General features: G+C 51.9%; 1 protein-coding gene across 1 annotated transcript in view; it reads left to right on the top strand.

Moving 5' to 3' along the window:
* The window catches only part of BMP7 (bone morphogenetic protein 7), an 83,933-nt gene that overhangs the window by 37,166 nt on the left and 27,073 nt on the right, over nt 1-19,694 (top strand). The window contains exon 3 of the mRNA XM_020905216.2: nt 19,200-19,348. Coding sequence (XP_020760875.1) covers nt 19,200-19,348 — 149 coding nt within the window. The remainder of the gene's footprint in view (nt 1-19,199; nt 19,349-19,694) is intronic.

Consider the following 19,694-nt stretch of genomic DNA (forward strand, 5'->3'; position numbering starts at 1 on the left):
GCCCTGCTCCAGCATGGCTTCATTTCTTACCTAATTACATTCATAAAGACCCTAATTCCAAAGAAGGTCCCAATCAGAGGTCCTGCGGTAGGACTGGTGTGTATGTTTGTAGGAGATACAGTTCCATCCGTAATGGGGTGAAGAAGATGGGCAGTCAACAAGTTAGCAAATAAGTAGACCCACTGGCCTGATAAGGCAATTGGTGTTCCTAGACGGCTTGTTGAGCTGGGGATATTTGAATGACTAGAAGGATCTGAAATGGGGTGAGGAAAGGGTGTCTCAGGGAACTGTGGGGGCCACCGTCCTGAGGTGGAGACAAGCAAACGTGGGTTGTTGGAAGGACAGAAGGAGGCAATGATGCCAGGGTGGGGCGGGCCACCAGGTCCTCGCTTAGATGAAACACAAGCCTTTGGCTTCCATAGTGGTTGCTGGAAGCTCCTCGTCTTTCTGCCTATGTCAACCTGCTGTCTTCATGGGCACCTGGTTCTGTCGTAGTTTGAAGTGGTCACCTCCTCACCCCTGCCTGAGATCTGTGGGGTGAATCCGGAGGCCCAGGAAAGAGAGAAGGCCTGAGTTCCTGTGGTTGGAAGAGGAATGGGCAGGACAGCTGTCAGTGACTCTGTGGCCAGCGTGGCAGGTCATCTTGATGAGCAGCTTAGCCATAGGCCATCTCTGGGGATGCTCAGCCCAGCTCTGGGTTCCTGCCTCAGAGGCCTTTGGGCTTTGCTGGGAGACCGAGCTCCCTATCAGCAAGTGTTTGAGCACCTGCTATGTGTTGGGCAGTGGTGGATGTGACTGGCCCCAGTCCCTGCCCCTCAAGGAGGTGACATTCAAACAGAGGAGGGAACATAGGATGATGCAGCGGGTACAAAGTATAATGTAGAGCAGGGAGTGGACAGAGGCAGCCAGTGGGCAGGAGGGGCTGCTTGCTTTGGACTTCCAAACTTCTTATCCATAGTACTTGAAAGAAAGAAGCAAGGCCCTCATTCTCCAAAAGATAAAAGGTTAAAAATTGTTTTCCAAAAAATTATTGATTTTTTTTCTGGGTGGGTTTTGTTTTTGAATCCAGAATCAAAACAATTCTATGACCTAATTCCCCAGGTGGGAAAGCCCAGCTCTTTAAAGTGTAGATTTGGGACTTCCCTGGCAGTCCAGTCGTTAAGACTGTGCTTCCACTGCAGGCAGCATGGGTTCCAGCCCTGATTGGGGAACTAAGATCCTGCATGCTGCAAGGCATGGCCAAACAAACAAAAAACAACAACCAGAGTATAGATTTCGAATCCTGACACTCTGTCTCAGCGTGGCCTTGGGAAGTAGTAACCCCTCAGAGGCTCAGCTTCCTCCTCTGTACAATGGGGATAATAACAACCTACCTCCCAGGGTTGTGGTGAGGATAAAGGGAGCTGACAAATTTACTCTGAACATAGTAAGTGCTCAGTGAAGGTTTAACAGATATTAGAAGCATCACCATCACAGTCACCATCCTCACCACCATCACCACTACCACCCTCACCACCTTCACCACTACCGCCCTCACCACCATCACCATCCTCACCACCCTCATCATCTTCACCATCATCACCACTACCATCCTCACCACCTTCACCACTACCATCCTCACCATCATCACCATCCTCATCATCTTCACCATCATCACCATCACCATCCTCACCACCTTCATAATCCTCACCACCCTTATCATCTTCACCATCATCACCACTACCATCCTCACCACCCTCATCATCTTCACCATCATCACCACTACCATCCTCACCACCATCACCATCCTCACCACCTTCATAATCCTCACCACCACCACCACTACCATCCTCACCACCATCACCACTACCATCCTCACCACCATCACCATCCTCACCACCCTCATCATCTTCACCATCATCACCACTACCATTATCACCATCATCACCACTACCATCTTCACCACCATCACCATCCTCACCACTGCTACCATCCTCACCACCATCACCACTACCGTCATCACCTTCATTGCCAGGAATGCAGAGACCTGCTTAGGAAAGCGAAGGCCTCTGGGTTTTGGGGGTGGGACTGCCTTTTCCCTCTATGCTAAATCCCGTAACTCTGCAGTATCTGATGGGGATGAAGGCCTGAGCTTGCTTGGAGGTGGAGCCCTCGTTTGCTTTTCCCCAACCTGGGTCGTGCATCCTCTTCAAGCTGAAGGCCTTTGACTGATCTGACCCTGAGAGAAGCCCTGTTCCCACCGCCCGCCGCCTCACCATGTAGCTGCCTGCTCCCTCTGCTAAGGGAGTCGTGGCCTCCCTGACACAGACCGCCCAGCTGCGCGGAGCTTGGAGCTGGGACATCTGGCGAGGCTCTGCCTGAGCTCCAGGAAAGCCCTCGGGGTGCTGGGGATTAGCCGGCTTTGGGTCGGCCTCAGCATCTCTCCCCCTGTGGCAGCCACTTTCCACAGAGTCCTCTTGATCTCTTGGAATCCAGATTAAATTCCGATAATGAGCCGAGCTGGAGGCCTTCCATGGCCCTCGGGCTCAGCTTGCAGCTGGAGAAGCGTGTTGGGGCCGCCCTTGGCCTGCTGTGGGGGGAGTGGGGGCAGAGAAGCAGGTCTGGGGAAGGTGGCCTTGGCTTCAGTGGCCTTGCTGGGGAAGAGGTGTGGCGGGAGGTGCTAAGGGATTAGAGTCTTCCCCTCCTTTTCTGAACCCTGGACCAGGGGCTGGGCAGTGGGGCTCAGCTTTCAGGAGCTGGTCCCACTTCTTTCCCTTTTGGCTCTAGCTTTGGTTCCAACTCAGGGTGAAGGTGTTGGTCCCGAAAGCTCACAGGTTTCATTTGTGGAACTTGGACGTTTTCCAGCCTCCCCCTTCCCCTCCCCTCTCCTTGTGGGTCCACGCTTTGTCCCCGCAGCGCTGCCCCACCTGCAGGAGATGCAGCTGGTCAGTGAGACACCATAGGGGCAGCCGGCCAGCAGAATCCCCTCATGGGGACTCCGTCACTGCCAAAGTCAAGATGAAACTGGCAGCTGGATAAAAAATGTCCCTCGGTGTGTCTCAGGGACTTTGGCTGCCAGGAGGGTGACCTCAGAGGGACACGGTGAAAATGCAGGTTCCAAGTCAGATGGCTGGGGTGCAGTCTGAGCTTCTGTGTGTCTGACAAGCTCGCAGGGGAAGCGATGCACAGAACTGGGAGAGGAACTGCTGGGGGAGAGGACGTCCCACTGTTTGGGGGATGGGGGTGGGCGTTGGGCTGAACACTGCAGTCTCCATGCCCCGGGGCAGCCCCAGGGCAGCGGGTCATCAGACCCTTCCCAAGTCTGTCCTGTCAGGACTTGGTAAGGAGACTGCTTCTTATCTGACTTCAGTCACTGTGAGCAGTGGACAGAGGGACACGGTCGCATTGCAGGGCACTTCACCTTCATTGAGGACCTTGGAGATGACCCTGCAGAGACTTGATATCCCCATTTCCCAGGTGTAGCGACTGGTTTAGAGAGGGGAGGTTATTTACCTGAGCCCCCACAGCTCCAACAGGGCAGACCTGGGACTCAGCCTCAGGTCTTTTGGATTTCAGGGCTTGCATTCTTGGTCACAGCAGCCACCCTGGAGGAAAGAGGCTCAAACAGGGTGACTCCAAGTTCCCGGCTGTGGTCCTGACTCTTGGCTATTCATTAGAATCACCTGCATAACCAGGCCTCCCAGGCGGCTCAGTGGTAAAGAATCTGCCTACCGATGCAGGAGATGCAGATTCGATCCCTGGGTCAGGAAGATCCCCTGGAGGAGGAAATGGCAACTCAATCCAGTGTTTTTGCCTGGAAAATTCCATGGAGAGAGGAGCCCTGTTCATGGGGTCGCACAGTATGTGCATACTCAGTCGTGTACTGAGTATGCACAATAGCAATAGCCATAACCTGACTCTGGCTCCAGTGGGGTTTGGGGTGCATCTGGGCGTCAGGATTTTTTAAACTCTCAGGTGGTTCACTGTGTAGCCCAAGCTGAGGACAGCTGTCTGAGCTGTCTCTTCTCCCTCCTCTGTGGGCCATCACACATGCCCAGGAGAGCAAGCGGGAGAGACTCAGGCCCCCAGACGTGTCCTCTTGGCTTGGTCTCTCAGCGAAGACTGTCTCCCTCCCATAGGACTGAGCCCGAGTGTGGCCTAGGCTCTGACTGACAGCTCAGTGGTGTGGGGCAGGGGCAGGCTGAGTGGAGAAGTCCTGTCAGGCGCTGGTTGCAGAGGCTTCCAGGAGCTCCTGAAGTTTTCTTGCTCCCACAGAAGGGCCTACGTGCCTGGTTCTGCGTCTCCTGGCTCTCACCTCGCACCACAGCACCTCCGCCCCAGGGCGTGAGCTCTGGTTTTGAGCTATTTTCTTGGGAGTTGCTGGTTCAGCTCCCCAGAGGGCAAAGAGGGAGCACTGGCTATCCAGGCATGGCTGGAATGTCCTAGAAAGTCGGGACGGTGGCCTGGTCCAGGGCACCCAGGCACTCCTGGCCGCCTTTCTCCAGGCCCCCCTCTGAATCCCTGCATAGAGCAGCTTCAGCAGGACCCAGGGGCCCTCGGAGTCTACTCATGTGCCTAAAGGGATTGCGCTGGAAAAAACCTGCATCCAGCGGTCCCCCTGCTGAGTGGACACCAAGCTGGGTCCGGCTGAAGTTGTGCTGGTCAATCGCAGTTGGCCTGCCTTGCTCTGCAGCCCGGGACCACTTGTCTGTTGGCCCTCTGTCGTGTGGTCTAGGGCACATGTGGGCCTTGATGCCTTTTAAAACCTTTGTGTCTTCCATTTCCTTTTTAACTCATCCCCAAACTGGCTTCACAGGGGAAGACACAAGTCAGTGGTGGCAAATTCTTTGTGTCGAGTGCTTCCAAGTTGCCTGCACCCTCTTTTAAGTCCTCACGACATCCTCAAGGCATCTTATTCTCCCATTTTGTGGATGGGGTCACTGGGGCACAGAGAGGTCAGATGACCTTCCCAAGGCCACACACTAAACGTGGAATTCAAAACCAGGCATCAAGTAAAATTTCATGTGCTAGGTCCACCCCCTCCCCCCGACATCCTCCACCGCCCCCCCCCCCCCCGCCCCCAGGAGAATTCTGATGTAACAAGTCCGAGTATCCCCAGAGTGGACTTGTTCCCTGTTCTTTCCTGCTTCTTTGAGGATCTGAGGGACCTTGTGGGAATCCTGTCATCCATTCAGTGTGGGTGGAGACTCCTGCCCTGCCTCCTCTCCCAGGATGATGCTTTGCTGGTGTGGGATTCCCCAGAGTGAGCAGGTGGCAGCTGAGACACCTTTCTGGGAGAGGAGATTACAGATAGAGATGCTGAGGAACCTTTATAAGGAGTTGCTTCTCTGCCCTGTTCCTGTCACTGCATGGATTGAATGCTTAATGAATGCGAAGGTAAAGGTGATCAAGTGTCCCATGAGGCAGCCCCTTGCAGACCCACCTCTTAGAAAGGGCTGCTTCTTTACATCTTGTTCGTTTGGCCGATGTCTTCTGAATTCGAGATGTAATCTGCACGCTCTGGTTTGGCTAACACCTCTCAGAACTGAGGGAAGAGTTGTCTGTCTTTGGCCGACGGTGACGATGACAAAGCTGATTGCTCAGAGCTCTCAGTGTGCTGTCACTGTCCTCCCATCCCAAGCCCTCGAGGGAGGTACCACCATTCTCCCCGTTTTGCAGGCAGGGGAACTGAGGCACAGAAGCAGGTTAGGGATTAAGGAAAGGACGTTTGTATCTGTCCCTGATCATATCTGGTTTTCCTCCTTGGCTGGTGGATACACACATCCCTTTCTCTTCAGGCAATCCTAGGAATTGGGTAATGGGAGGGAAACATTTTCTGCACAAGGAAACTGAGGCCGAGAGGACAAAAGAGCTGCCCTGCTTGTCTCCGAGATGCTGTCTGGACAGTCAGTGACGACCAGGGGCTTGGGATCCGCATGGCCTTGGGCGGCTCGTGAGCCCCCATGAGCCTCACTGGGCCTCAGTCAAGATCTGAGTGGGAGTGTGGAGACCATCGTGGTGGCCCAAGAGCAGAGCCAGGGACGAACTCTCCATGAGGACAGGCATCTGGTGTGCTTTGCTCACTGTTCCATCTTTTGTGCTTGGAACCTGGCATACAGTAGGTGCTCAGCAAGACACATAAGCATGAATGGAGCTAGAGGGATCTAGCCTCCTAGCTGTGGGCTTCCTGAATGGACTAATGGTAGCAGCGTCTTTCACGAGGAGTTTTAGCACCAGGTGCAGCGGCTGGCACAAGGCTATGTGAAACAGGTACCTGCTGGCGTCCCTCTCTCACTTCCCGAGCCTCCAGCCTTGGGCTCGTCCATCCTCGCAAACCTTCCAGTGCGTTCTCTCTTCCAGAACTGAAACCCGAGAACACCTCTCTTACAATCTTTCTTCAGCATCTGAGCCCAATTTCCAAAAAGTGAAAATTGCCCATAATTATAATACTTTTCGATCCCAGGGAAGTTTCCCTGTGATGATTATAATTATATTATTTTGAGTTTGTGTGCCAGTGGGTACCCAAGGGTGTGTTGGTTCTTGTTTGCAAGTAGGGGACATGTCAGCCTGTGTGCCCTGGCCCCGGGTTCCCTATGCTGGAATGAATTTTGGAAGAATGGGCTTCAGTATTGGGGGCTGGCTGTATAACTTGATCCCGGTGCTTTAATTCCAAAAGCACTTCATACTTGGACCTCTGCTTGTCTATAGGAGTCTGTTTTTCCAAATGTATTAACATCTGTGTTTCATATCAGGGCCTGTAATTGCTTTAGCCTTTTTGGCAGGAGACAGAGAGAATTAATATTTTTCAATTTGGTCATGAGCGGTCATCTGTAGCCGGGAAGAAAAGTGCCTGCTCAGATGTGAACTCAGCAAGGATGGGAAATGCAGGCTCACCAGGAAAGGGATGTTTTAGAGGAGTCACCATGACTAAGGAAGCCCTTGGTTATTTCAAGTTCAGGGTGGAAGTTGGCACTTGGGTAGCTGCTCAGAGTACTTCCAAACATTGGCTCCTCCTTTGTCTTCCAACTGCCAGCCCGCAACAGCACCATTTTCTTCTTTTCCCTCTATAGTGCCCAGGGCTTTGGGCATTTGGAGGCAATTGGAGGAGTGGGTCTTCCCTGGTGGTCCAGTGGTTAAGACTTCGCCCTCCACTGCAGGGGGTATGGTTCAATCCCTGGTCGGGGAGCTAAGATCTTCCACGCATATGCATGTGTGACAAGTTGCTTCAGTCATGTCCGACTCTTTGTGGCCCCGGGGGACTGTAGCCTGACCGGCTCCTTTGTCCTGAATTTCCCAGTTAAGAATACTGGAGTGGGTTGCCAGGTCCTCCTTCAGGGGATCTTCCCCATCCAGGGACTGAACCTGCATCTCTTGCCTTTCCTGCACTGGCAGATGGATTCTTTACCATTGTGCCGCCTGGGAAGCCCAACCATGTACGTGAGTTTGGTGCACTTGCTATATTTAAGGGACCAATGTTGATGCATTATTATTATGAATGAATTATTATATGACTTCAGTCAATAATTGACCCAGATTTTCTTGACTTTTACTCAGTGTCCTTCTGCTCTAGGACATCACGTGACGTTTGGTCGTCACGTCTCCTTGGGTACCTCTTGCCTGTGGGTTTCTTATACCTTGCTTTTTCTTGGTGACCTTGACAATCAACCAGCTTTAGACAGAGCATTTAATCATAATCCTCTGCTACTGTTGCTTGTCTGTCTCAGCCTTACCTCTTTCAAAATCCAACTCGACACCTGTATCCTCCAAACCTGCACACAGGTGGTCAAGATCACCGGGTCCTCAGCCTGTGGCCTCTGGGGCCTTCGACATTGCACCCCTGGTGCCTGACACACATCCTGTGGTTCCTCTTCTTGAGTGAAAACTCAAGATGATGAGATGATGAGAGCCTTTAAGGGAGTAGGATTTTAAATTTTGGGGGCTCTTCCTCAGAGCCTAGTTAGGGACGTTTTAAAGATGACACTTGGGTCCAAAAGCAGATGTCTCATTTCCCCTTGATGCTGTGGGTAAGGGATTTGGGCTCAAACTTTGGCTCCAGGGTTGGGTCCACAGGCTGGGGGAATGGGGATGTGGGGTGGTTTGTGAGTCAGGTTTTCAGGTGGGACAAGGGTTCAAAGGAGCAGCTCCCAGAGAAGCCAGTCCTTGTTGAAGGAAGAAGAATGGGGTGTCTCCTTGGAGAGCATCTTCCGGCAGAGCCCTTGGAGAACGTCTTCCAGCATTACACATGTAGGGCAGGCTTCCCTCACATGTCAGTTGGTAAAGAATCCGCCTGCAATGCAGGAGACCCTGATTCAATTCCTGGGTTGGGAAGAGCCCCTGGAGAAGGGAAAGGTTACCCACTCCAGTATTCTTGGGCTTCCCTTTGTGGCTCAGCTGGTAAAGAACCTGTCTGCAGTGAGGGAGACCTAGGTTCAATCCTTGGGTTGGGAAGATCCCCTGGAGAAGGGAAAGGCTACCCCCTGCAGTATTCTGGCCTGAAGAATTTCATGGACCGTACAGTCCATGGGGTCACAAAAAGTCAGATATGACTGAGAGACCTTTACATGTGCAGGGGTTGGGGCACATCCCTCCTTCTTCCTAGGAGAAGAATCCATGAGGTCCGTAGTCTTGATTCCTGTAAGAGGGACCGCCCATCGGCTTCCCCTTCATCCCTGGGTCTTCTCTCCAAAGCCCCACTCCCACAGGCACCCCTACAGATCATCACGGGGACGGAGTCCCTGGCTGCCCAGGATGGGCACTCCTGCTGTGTTGACCTCGCCAGCTGTGACCTGGGACAAGGCCTCCATCCTTCCTCCCTGTGACGGCTGGCTGGAGCCGCAGTCTAGACGCTTCTGCTCGGCACTGCCCTCTCCTGCCCCAGGGCTTTCTCTGACCCCAGGATGCATGCAACCCACTGTGGAGTCAAGCCCCTGGAGCATCCTTCCGTCACAGGTGGGCAAGGGCAAGTGGATATTGACTCTAGCCTCCTCATGCCCCAGGAAGTAGCATGCAGAGCTGTGTTCAGACAGCATCCGGGGGGCCTGATGGGTGTGAGCCCCAGATGCCCACAGCTCCATATTTTGACCTCTTTCCATCCCTGCCACACTTCCCACCCCCTTCCTGGTGGTTCCTGGGGTCACTTCTCAGACAAATCACTTGCATTCAAGCTTTTGACTCAGGATCTTCTCCTGAAAGAAAGAAAGTGAAGTCGCTCAGTCGCTCAGTCATGTCTGACTCTTGTGACCCCGTGGATTATAGCCTACCAGGCTCTTCTGTCCATGGGGTTTTCCAGACAAGCATACTGGAGTGCGTTGCCATTTCCTTCTCCAGGGGATCTTCCCAACCCAGGGATCGAACCCGGGTCTCCCGCATTGTGGGCAGACGCTTTACCATTTATCTTCTCCTAGGGGAGGGACAGAATATAACAGAGGACAAGTGTGCCCACCTGGTAAGGCTGGCAGGAGTGCAATGGCATAAGGCACGTGTGATACCTGGTACAGTGGGGGTGTCCTCAGCCCGCCCGCTCACTGTCACCTCTTTGCTTTGAGGAGCCACAGTCTCAGCACCCCTCCCTCCTCTGCTTCGCGCTATTCGGATCTGGTCTTTGTTTTTGAAAACCTGGACTGTGGTCCTCACAACACTTGCTCTGTCTGCAAACTCCATTGCTGAGTTCATTTCCTTTTTCCCAGCTTCTCTTAACTTTTTTGCGTCTGGGTTTGGAATCTTAAAACAGCCTGTGGTTCTTTTTTTTTTTTTTTTTTGGAAAAAAAAAAAGGTAGGAAAGATGACCCAACATCAGTGTGTTTGTTTATTCCTTGAGTGTGTGCGTGAAGGAGGCTGAATTTACCTTGTGCTATTTCGGGCTGGAGCTGGAGGCCGGAGGAAATGGAGCAACCAGGGAAAGTCTCGAAAGATGAGTCGTCTCGCCCGCCCACCCCCGGGATGCCAGACACAGGCAGCTGCCTGGCGCGTGGGATTTCCCGTCTCAGAGCTCCACGACGTGCCCCACAAGGCCTGGTTGTTCTGGGAGCACCCAGGGGCCTTCATGTCTCACCTCCGAGTTCTGAAATCCCCAGCATAGTTCACTTCTCAGTGTTTGGTTTCTGTAGGGATCATACCCAGGGTGAACAGAATTCCAGACCACCAGTTTTCTGAGAATTCTGTGGCCCAAACCCTGGAATCTTAAATAAGCAGGAACAAAAGTTGGGTCCCAAAGTAAACTGGAGGTTGACTTTCTTCCTAGTCAAGGTCCCCTGCCCATCTGTGTCCTCTGGGTTTCTCCTGACAACATGCGGATCAAGGAACTGACCTTGACCAAGGGCTGAGGGCACAGACGTGGAGGAGGTGAAGCCTAGGCGTCCAGGCAGCCTCCAACTGGGGTGGGCGACTACCCAGGCAGGCCCCGTGCAAGGTGGGGGCCATGGAGGTGCCTGGGCTGCTCTCCCTCCAACCCAGGAGCTCTGTAAGCTCCCCTGAACCTCACTCTCCTGCTTGTGAAAGGGGACAATAGGACTTGCCTCTTAGGTATTGTGGGGTTCAATGGGCCGTTTCCATGCCAGGCCTGTTCTAAGTCTACCACCTCTTGGAGGGGCAGAACGATGTGGTTGTGAGTGAGCTCTGCTGTACCCTAGAGCCTTGAGCCTTCAGCTCCATGCAGGCACCTCAACTATACTATCTCAGTTAATGCATCCTTAGAATAGTCCTCATTGTTATCCCCACTTTACAAACCAAAGAGTCTTCCCAGGGTCACTCTGTGGTGATTTGATTTCAACTTTCCTAGGACCCAGAACCTTATGCCACATTCCTACATCCCTGACCTCCTCTGCTGAGTATGATCTACCCTGGGGAGAATCTTGAGCTCCACTTAGATCTCCTGGCTATTTTCTCCAGCTGGTAGCTATATCCCATTTTTAGTTCCAGTCCTCATTGCTCTCCACCACAGGCCCCCATGATCTGCATGTGTACGTTAAGTTCAGAGCCTCTGCAAGCACTCTCCATGGTGAGAGGAGACAGTGCTTTGCAGCAGGATCTCAGTTCAATCGCTCAGTCATGTCCAACTCTTTGCCACCCCATGGACTGTAGCATGCCAGGCTTCCCTGTCCATCACCAATTCCCAGAGCTTGCTCAAACTCATGTTCATTGAGTTGATGATACCATCCAACCATCTCATCCTCTGTCATCCCATTCTCCTGCCTTCAATCTTTCCAGCATCAGGGTCTTTTCCCGTGACTCAGTTCTTCCCATCAGGTGGCCAAAGTATTGGAATTTCAGCTTCAGCATTAGTCCTTCCAATGAATATTCAGGACTGGTTTCCTTTAGGATTGACTGGTTTGATCTCCTTGCAGTCCAAGAGACTCTCAAGAGTCTTCTCCAACACCACAGTTCAAAAACATCAATTCTTCGGCGCTCAGCTTTCTTTATAGTCCCAAGAAGTATATATAGTTTCTATATAGTCAAGGATCTCTCAGAGCCTTTCAAGAGCTGATGTGCATCGTGAAATCTCTTAGTGCTTTCTGGTGCTTTCTTTTGGTGCTTTCTGGTCTTCTTTGAATACAGAACTTTGTGATCTTCAACCTGTTCATTTTCCTCTCTCGATACTTTATTTGTGGGAGACAGTTTCTGAGAGCTTGGCAAACTGCAAATCCTTCCTCTTGCAAATGGGGCAACGGAGACCCAGACCTTAATGGCTGCTGATCTGCATCCTGACTTTGATAACATAGGCCTCTTGGGCTCTGGGAAGGAGTGTTCTTGACCCTCCTGTGAATGCCCTGGTAGGTGGATGGGGAAGGGAAAAGAGGAGGGAGACAGACAGACAGACAGACAGTCCTGGGGTGGGGAAGCTGTGGGCTGGTGACTCGTGCTCTGGCTGCGGGAGGATATTGTGCTTTAGTGTGTGTATTTTTCCACCTTTCTCCCCAAATGACTTAATTTTAGGCTTCCTGGATAGGCGCAGCCTTAAGAAAAAAAAAAGTTTAAAAAAAGCCTTGGACCTCCCTGACTTCATCTTCCCGTCCTGGGGTCACCAGGGACTGTCTGGGTGACTTGGAAGAAAGATGGGGCATTCCCTGAAGCCCAGTGGGGTGCTGGGATCTGGGCTGGGTCCTCCCCTGCCTGGAGGGGCACTCCCAGGACCGAGGGCCTCAGGGCGGCCACGCCCCACTTCCTCTGTGGGCTCCTTTGATCTCCTTCCCCGCTTCCCTGCAGGGCTGGTGTTTGCCGGCTGGGCTGACTCCAGGTGCATGGTGGCGGGGCTGCTGCCTTCCCAGCCTGACTCATCCTTAGCAGCGCCATGGCCTGCTGCCCCTCCATGACATCGAGTTAGTCTGGGAAAGCTCTGGCCTCTCCATCGCTCACTGCCTTCTGAGGAGTGTTCTTGAGGCCCAGAAACCATTTACAACATGCAAGGTTTTAAAAGTAAAATGTCCAGCCCTGCAGTTTCCCAAAGAGACGTAGGGTGAGGGTGAGGGTGAGGGTGAGGATCAGAGCAGGGCTGAGGGAGAGTCTGTGTTCTGTGCTTAGTTGCTCGGCCGTGTCTGACTCTTTGTGAACCCCATGGACTGTAGCCCGCCAGGCTCCTCTGTCCATGGGGTTCTCCAGAGATGAATAAAGAATACTGGAGTGGGGATCTTCCCAACCCAGGGATCAAACCTGAGTTTCCTGCATTGGCAGGTAGATTCTTTACCACTGAGCCACCTGGGAAGCCTTAGGGAGAGTCTACCCAAAGCCAATTGTTTCCATTCCCTGCTTAAAACTCTTGCCAGCCGCCCAGCTCTCCCAGCATCGGAACCTTCCTGTGGCCAGAGGCCGCCCTGCAGGTTCTTGCCCCCGCCCACCCCTGTGCTTACCAAGCTCCCTCACCCCCTCCACGGTTGCCTCTCTCAGGAGATTTTGCACATTCTGTTCCCTCTGTTGGAACACACTTCCTGCCCTGGGCTACATCAGCCCTGCTCACCCTTCTGGCCTCCCTCAGGAGACACTTTTCAAAGAATGACCTCCCTGGACAGCCTCATCCCTCGAATCTGATGCTTTCCTTTGTCCTGCTCACCCTGAGGGTCCTTCCTCAGGGCTTACTTGTCCTCAGGTGGGATGTACTCACAGCCCCGTAGTTCGTGCTCCTGCTTGCAGAGCCTGGGGGCCAGAGGAAGCCTCAGGCTTCCCATCCAGCTAGTTTCAGGCTTGTGTTCCCAAGAGCTAAGTGTGTGCAAAGTGTTAATGATTTCCCCGAGGCCCGGGTCGGAGCGGTTGGCATCGTGCATCCTGCGTGCGGCTCTACTGCTCCAGAAGTGGGTCGTGGGCGAAGGCCCTCCTTGAGATCACAGTCTCAAAAAAGTCTCTAAGGAACCACAGGGCAGAAGAAAAAAGCCGGGAAGGGGCAGAAAGAAATGGACTTTCCACCTTCCCACGCTGGAGATTTTAAAATACCCACTTTTCCGTCATGGTAGGACTTTCCAGAGGGAGGTGGGTTGAGATGCTGAAAACTGGGTCAGGCGATGGCATGGGCTTCCTCCTGCTTCCCCCAGTGGGTTAGATTTCAGCTCTCTCCTCGGTGTCCCTGGGAGGGGGAGCCTGCCAGCCCCAGCAGTACTCTGACCCCAGTGAAAAGTGAAGGTGTTAGGTACGCAGTCATTTCAGACTCTATGACCCCAGGGACCACAGCCCGCCAGGCTCCTCTGTCCATGGAATTCTCCAGGCAAGAAAACTGGAGTGGATTGCCATTCTCTTCTCCAGGGGATCTTCCTGACCCAGGAATTGAACTCAGATCTGTATGACAAGCAGACTCTTTGCCATCTGAGCCACCAGGGAAGTCCACGCTGTCCCCAGGCCGGTGGTTAAATATTGACACCCCTCCCCACCACAGAATTTGGATCACTGATGGTTTGTGCCTCACACAGAGCAAGGATTTAGGAGAGCCTGGGTTTGGGGAAGGGAGAAGTCTGCTTTCGGGGTCTCCTGATGTTTCTTTCATTGGAAGGTTAAGTTTGTTCCCCAACCTGGCTGCCTCTGTGAGCCTGGAGGAGTGGGCAGAACTGTCCCCACCCCAAAGAGGAGGTGAAGCCAGGCCAGCCACCGTGCCGGGGTTTGCTCCACTGACCCAGTAAAACATGGAAATATGCAAACTTGTACAGTCTCACTTCTTTCAGAAACAGATGGTGCTTGCTGACTTGAGCCAATGTTGATGTGTGTGTAGAGGAGAGAAATACCCTTCAAAAGGAACTGTTGCTGCAGCTCCGGAGAATTTGTGTTTAGGTTCCCCACATATAGGTGTGTCAGCTTAGAAAAAGTTGTTAGCACCATGACACTGTGCTCTATATTTTGAACTTAGCTTGGCTTTATTAACTTTTTAAAATATGGCTTCACTGAGATATAATTCACATGCAACATATTATTCATTAGTTTTTAGTATATTCAGAGTTGTGCTGTTTAAGGGGCTTTCCTGGTGGTTTAGTAGTAAAGAATTCGCCTGCCAATGCAGGAGACACAGGTGACGCTAGTTCGATCCCTGGGTCAGGAAGATTCCCTGGAGTAGGAAGTGGCAACCCACTCCAGTGTTCTTGCCTGGAGAATTCTTGGACAGAGGAACCTGGTGGGCTACAGCCCATGGGGTTGCAAAGAGCTGGATAGGACTTAGCGACTAAACAACAAACAGCAGTGGCTAATGATGTTGTGTGTTCACTGGCCATTTGTGTATCTTTAAAGAAATGTCTGTTCAAATTGGTCTTCTCCATCTTTGGAATCAGCCTAGCTTTACAATACAGCTTCTCAATTTGCCTGTTGGGTTTTCTTGACCAGTTTGTATACAAAGCAATTTTCTCTTAATAATTTGGTGAACTTGGTAAAAATACATATCAAACCACCTGGGTGTGGATTGGGGAAGGTGTTTTTTTCCTATTTCAATTCACTAGTACATATTGAGTAACTTGACTCGAATTTTCTATTTCTTTTTTTCTTAACCAATGTTAGCATATTATATTTTCCCAGAAATTTGCAAATTACACATCCTGTTTATGACACCTTCTTACTTAATACCTTATATCCCCCTTGTCAACAAGTACATCCTTTGATGGAGCTGTGAAGCGCTGGGATGTGCTTTCTATTTTCACACGTCTGTCCCTCTCAGTAGATGGTTAGCTGTCCGTTTTTCTGTTCTGAACAGTGTGACTGTTGTTTGGGTTCTATCTATGTGGTGAACAAGCCACCCACAACGCAGTGGCTAGAACAACAATCGTTTAATTGCTCAGGAATTTGGGCAGGGCTCAGCCGGGCAGTTTTTCTACTCTTGGTAGTGTCTGTTGCAGTCCCCAGTGAAGCTGGGAGCTTGGCTGGGGCCGGAACGCCCTAGATGCACCTCCCGTGAGGGCTGGTTTGGTTTCTCTCTCTTTCTCCCCTCGTAGACCCTCCCGCTCCACAGCCTCTGCCCTGTTCCCCTTCTGTGCCTTCTCTCTCCCCAGTAGAGGAGTCAGGGTTGCCAGTCCAGCGGGCAGCACAGCAGATCCGAGAAGCCTGTTGCGTTCTTGCCCTGGACGTGGCAGGGCCTCCTTCCCACTGGTCCACAGCGACTCAGATGGTCACTGCAGATGTGAGGGGTGTGAGCAGACTTCCCAATTTATGAGAGCGCTGCACATGGGGAGGGAGAGGAGGAATTGTTGATAGCGTGTTTGCAGACAATGCACGACTGTGAACATCCTGATACACTTTGATGAATGTTGGCGTCAAAGGTGAACGTTGTTTGAGTGGATATGTGGTCTATTGTTCTGGGGATCTTAGGACATCACATAAGGACTGGGACCAGGATAAAGTCCCCATCCTAGAATTTCTTGCTGTCTAGCGGGGACTGTGCACCAACACTGGCATGACTTGGAGTAACTATAGCAATGCTCCAAGAGCCTTGGGAGTTTGTCCTTAGAGTAGTCTTCCCTCAGCTACCTCACCTGCTGCAGGAGAGGGCATTCTGGCCATTTTACAGAGGAGGAAACTGAGGCTCTGCAATCAGCTGGCTTGCCCTACTTGCTTCCTGCATTCCCTGCTGCCTGGACTTCATCCCACACCCCTTCTCTAATATTTTCTCTGCTCCCCACAATGTTGTGACAATAACATGCATCGTGCAGAACTGAACAACCTCCTGATCTCTTGCCCCCTTGGTGAGAGGGTGAGCTAAGGAGGTGACGAGGCTTAAGTGCCCAAGTCCTCGGGTCACGCTTCCAGCACTGTGTCCTGGTTCTCTCACTTAAAATGTTTATCAATGTGGACTTTTGGCCTCCCCTCGCTAAACCTCACTCTACTCGGGTATAAAATGGGAGCAATAACCTGATTGTTGGAGATCAGGGAGCTGGTGCACAGAACGCACCTAGATTCTCAGCAGTGGCAAAGGGGAGAGAGGGCATTTAGGTTCCCTGAAGTCCAGGTGGCATTAGTGGCAAAGAATCTGCCTGCCAGTTGAGGAGCTGTAAAAGACATGAGTTCAGCCCTTGGGTTGGGAAGATCTCCTGGAGAAGGGCATGGCAACCCACTCCAATATTCTTGCCTGGAGAGTTCCACGGACAGAGGAGCCTGATGGGCCACTGTCCACGGGGTCGGAAAGTGTCGGACAGGACCGAGGTGACTTGGCACACACGGGGTCCCCACCCTGACTGTCCAGGTTCTGCTCTCACCTGGGCTGAGTCAGGGGGGTCGGTGTGTTCGTGGTGAATACACATGTCACAAAGGGCTTGTTCCTTCCTCCTGGTGGAAGAGCCATTGTGTTCTAATAAGATGCTCCAGGTGGTGTCGAGAAATTCGCCCTTTCCCAGCCATCCGTCTGGACGTGGATGCTGAGTTATTTCTTGCTTGTCCCGTTCATGGGGCCAACCTGGGGCTGAGCCCTCTGTCTCAAAGCGGAGCCTGTGTGAGCATCCCACTCTCCCACCTCGACAGGGCTGTCCTGTCCCAATGCCTTCCACGAAGGCTTGGCTCTTCCCAGCAAGGCTGGAACACACGGCGAACCGGGACTCAGGGGAGGGAGACTGCACTCACATGCACGTTGATTCACAATGAGTCAACGCTCGCCTGTAACATCTGGCCCTCGGTGTCCCAGCTGTAATAAGAGAACGTTTAGTATCGTTTGGCAAAGCGTTCTCTCTCCAGAGGCCTGAATCTGTTCCCTGAGTTACTATTCATTGTTTTACTGTCCATCAGGGCCTAGCCGGATATCTGGTCACATTTTCCTGCAAATAACAATTTTCTGGCAAAGTCGCCACCCAGGTTGATGACTTCTGTGCTGCGGTGTGGAGGTTTCCTGCTGGGGCCCTGGGAGCTTGAGCGAGTGAGGGGGGTTGTTTCAGAGTGTGTTTCTTCTCTCATCTGTTAATTGTTGAGAGCAGCGAGCTGGTTCGTTGACAGTCTTGATAACTCTCCATAGCTAGGAAAGCCATCAAGGCAAATTGGAGATGAAGACAGTGGAAACTCTCATTTGGAATCTGTGTGAACATCCTTCTCCAAGTCAATTTTGAAGCTATATCTGAAAGGGCCCTGGGAAAAAAATAGAAGTAAATGGGTCACAGAAGACTGTCTCCTTATCTTAATTCAGTTTGGCCGTGAAAGTTGAACAGCATCCTCAAAATGTTCTGTGGCTCTAAACAGTCTTCCTTGCTCCTCTGATCTCTCTGTATTACAGAGGCAGTGAGTGTCCTACAGTCACAAGAGACTGTGGTTTGGCTGGCTAAGAGACAAGGCACCGTCTTGTCTTGTGGCTCTGCTTCTTGTCCGTGAGCTTAGAAGTCGTATCTCAATCACATGCATGGTGGTGGTGGTTTAGTTGCTCAGTCGTGTCTGGTTCTTTGCAACCCCGTGGATGGTAGCCTGCCAGGCTCCTCTGGCCATGGCATTTCCCAGGCAAGAATCCTGGAGTGGGTTGCCATTTCCTTCTTCAGGGGATCTTCCTGACCCAGGGATTGAACCTGGGTCTCCTCCATTGCAGGCAGATTCTTTACCAACTGAGCCATGTAATTTCCCAGGAAAATTAGATCCCCCCCAGTATGAAAAAGATTGTCAATACCTTGGAGCAGGAACTGGTTGGATGCTGTTCATCACTGTACCCACTGCCTGGTATAGTATAGGAGCTCAGATGTACTAACTGACTGTCAAAGGACTCAAAATATTTGTTTTGAATTCTTATAATTGAAAGTTGCAAAAGGGACATTATGATATCTTATATACTAGAATTCTACTATCTAGGAATGTAAAAATGCATGCATCCATCCATCCATCTTTCTTCTATTCATCCATCATTCACCATCATCCATCGTTTCATCCATCTTTCATCTATCCAATCCACCATCCATCTTCATCCATTCACCTTCCATCTGTACGAGGTCAATTGTGGTTTTTAACCATTTTGCTACTACAAATCTGAGGAAGAGAATTAAAGTACTCCCTCTACTAATGATGTGAGTCTGGAGGTCCACTTCCTAATGCTTGGTGGCCTCATGAAGAAATTATATAGTGTGGAAATGAGGAGCATCTCTGCACTAGTGCTCAGTTGCCAGTGCTGAAGCCCCTAGTCTAGCATCTTCCTGGCTAAGTGACCTTGGGCGAGTCATGTTTTATCATGGATCCATCAGAGATGGTAATACCCCCACAATTTAGTGTTGTAAGAACTGAGCGAGACAACATGTGTAGAGCCCTTGGGACAGTGCCTGGCAGGTGGTGAATAAGTGAACAAGGGTGAACTTCTGTTCCCCTGAGACTTCTAGCATCATGGAGATGGTGAGATTCCTGCCTTGCTGTGCTCTGTCCCACTGGTATCCCCTCAACACGGTCATTGTTGTTCATTCACTCAGGCGTGTCTGACTCTCTGTGATCCCGTGGACTGTAGCACACCAGGCGTCCCTGTCTTTCACCGTCTCCCGGAGCTTGCTCAAACCCATGTCCATTGAGTCAGTGATGCCATCCAAACGTCTCATCCTCTGTCACCCCCAACAAACCTGAAGGGCACGTCTGTCTCATAGCAGCTGCTTGTCTCCTCTGTGTATCTCTTTATCCCTGTTCTGCACTCTGTCTCCCATCAGGGGTCTCCATGGCTGGATCTTGGTGTGATGAACCCACTTTGTCGGGGGAGAGACTGGTGGACCTCCTGCCAGCTCCCCCACTCACAAAGTCCTCCCACGCACCAGTGGCTGACTGGCTGATGGGGGTGACCGAGCCACGACTTGCTGACCTGGAGGCTGCATATCTCTCTTCTCTTGCAGGGAGTCCGACCTGTTCCTGCTCGACAGCCGCACCCTCTGGGCCTCAGAGGAGGGCTGGCTCGTTTTTGACATCACGGCGACCAGCAACCACTGGGTGGTCAACCCGCGGCACAACCTGGGCCTGCAGTTGTCGGTAGAGACTCTGGACGGTAAGTCCCTGGCCAACACCCCAGCTCGTGCTGATGCAGCCCACAACTGTAGATCCCAGGGGGAGATCTCAACTCATGTCTATTAGGACCAAGTTTCCTCTGCTCCCTCCCTCATCAGCACTTCCTGTCCAGCCTTCTAATCCAAATAAAAGCAGTCCCTACCCCTTTTTCATATGGCATTTATACTGTTGGCCAAAGCTGGGTTGGGTAAGGCCTCATTGCTCCAAGTGTGGCTCCAGAGCAGCACAGGTTGCCCCCCCCCCGCCATTAGAATCGCACTCTCTGGTCCATCCCAGGCCTGCCCTATCTGAACCTGCACTTCAGCTGAGCACGTAGTGATGCTCGC

Source organism: Odocoileus virginianus, chromosome 9, assembly GCF_023699985.2.
Source record: "Odocoileus virginianus isolate 20LAN1187 ecotype Illinois chromosome 9, Ovbor_1.2, whole genome shotgun sequence".
Classification (NCBI taxonomy): domain Eukaryota; kingdom Metazoa; phylum Chordata; class Mammalia; order Artiodactyla; family Cervidae; genus Odocoileus; species Odocoileus virginianus.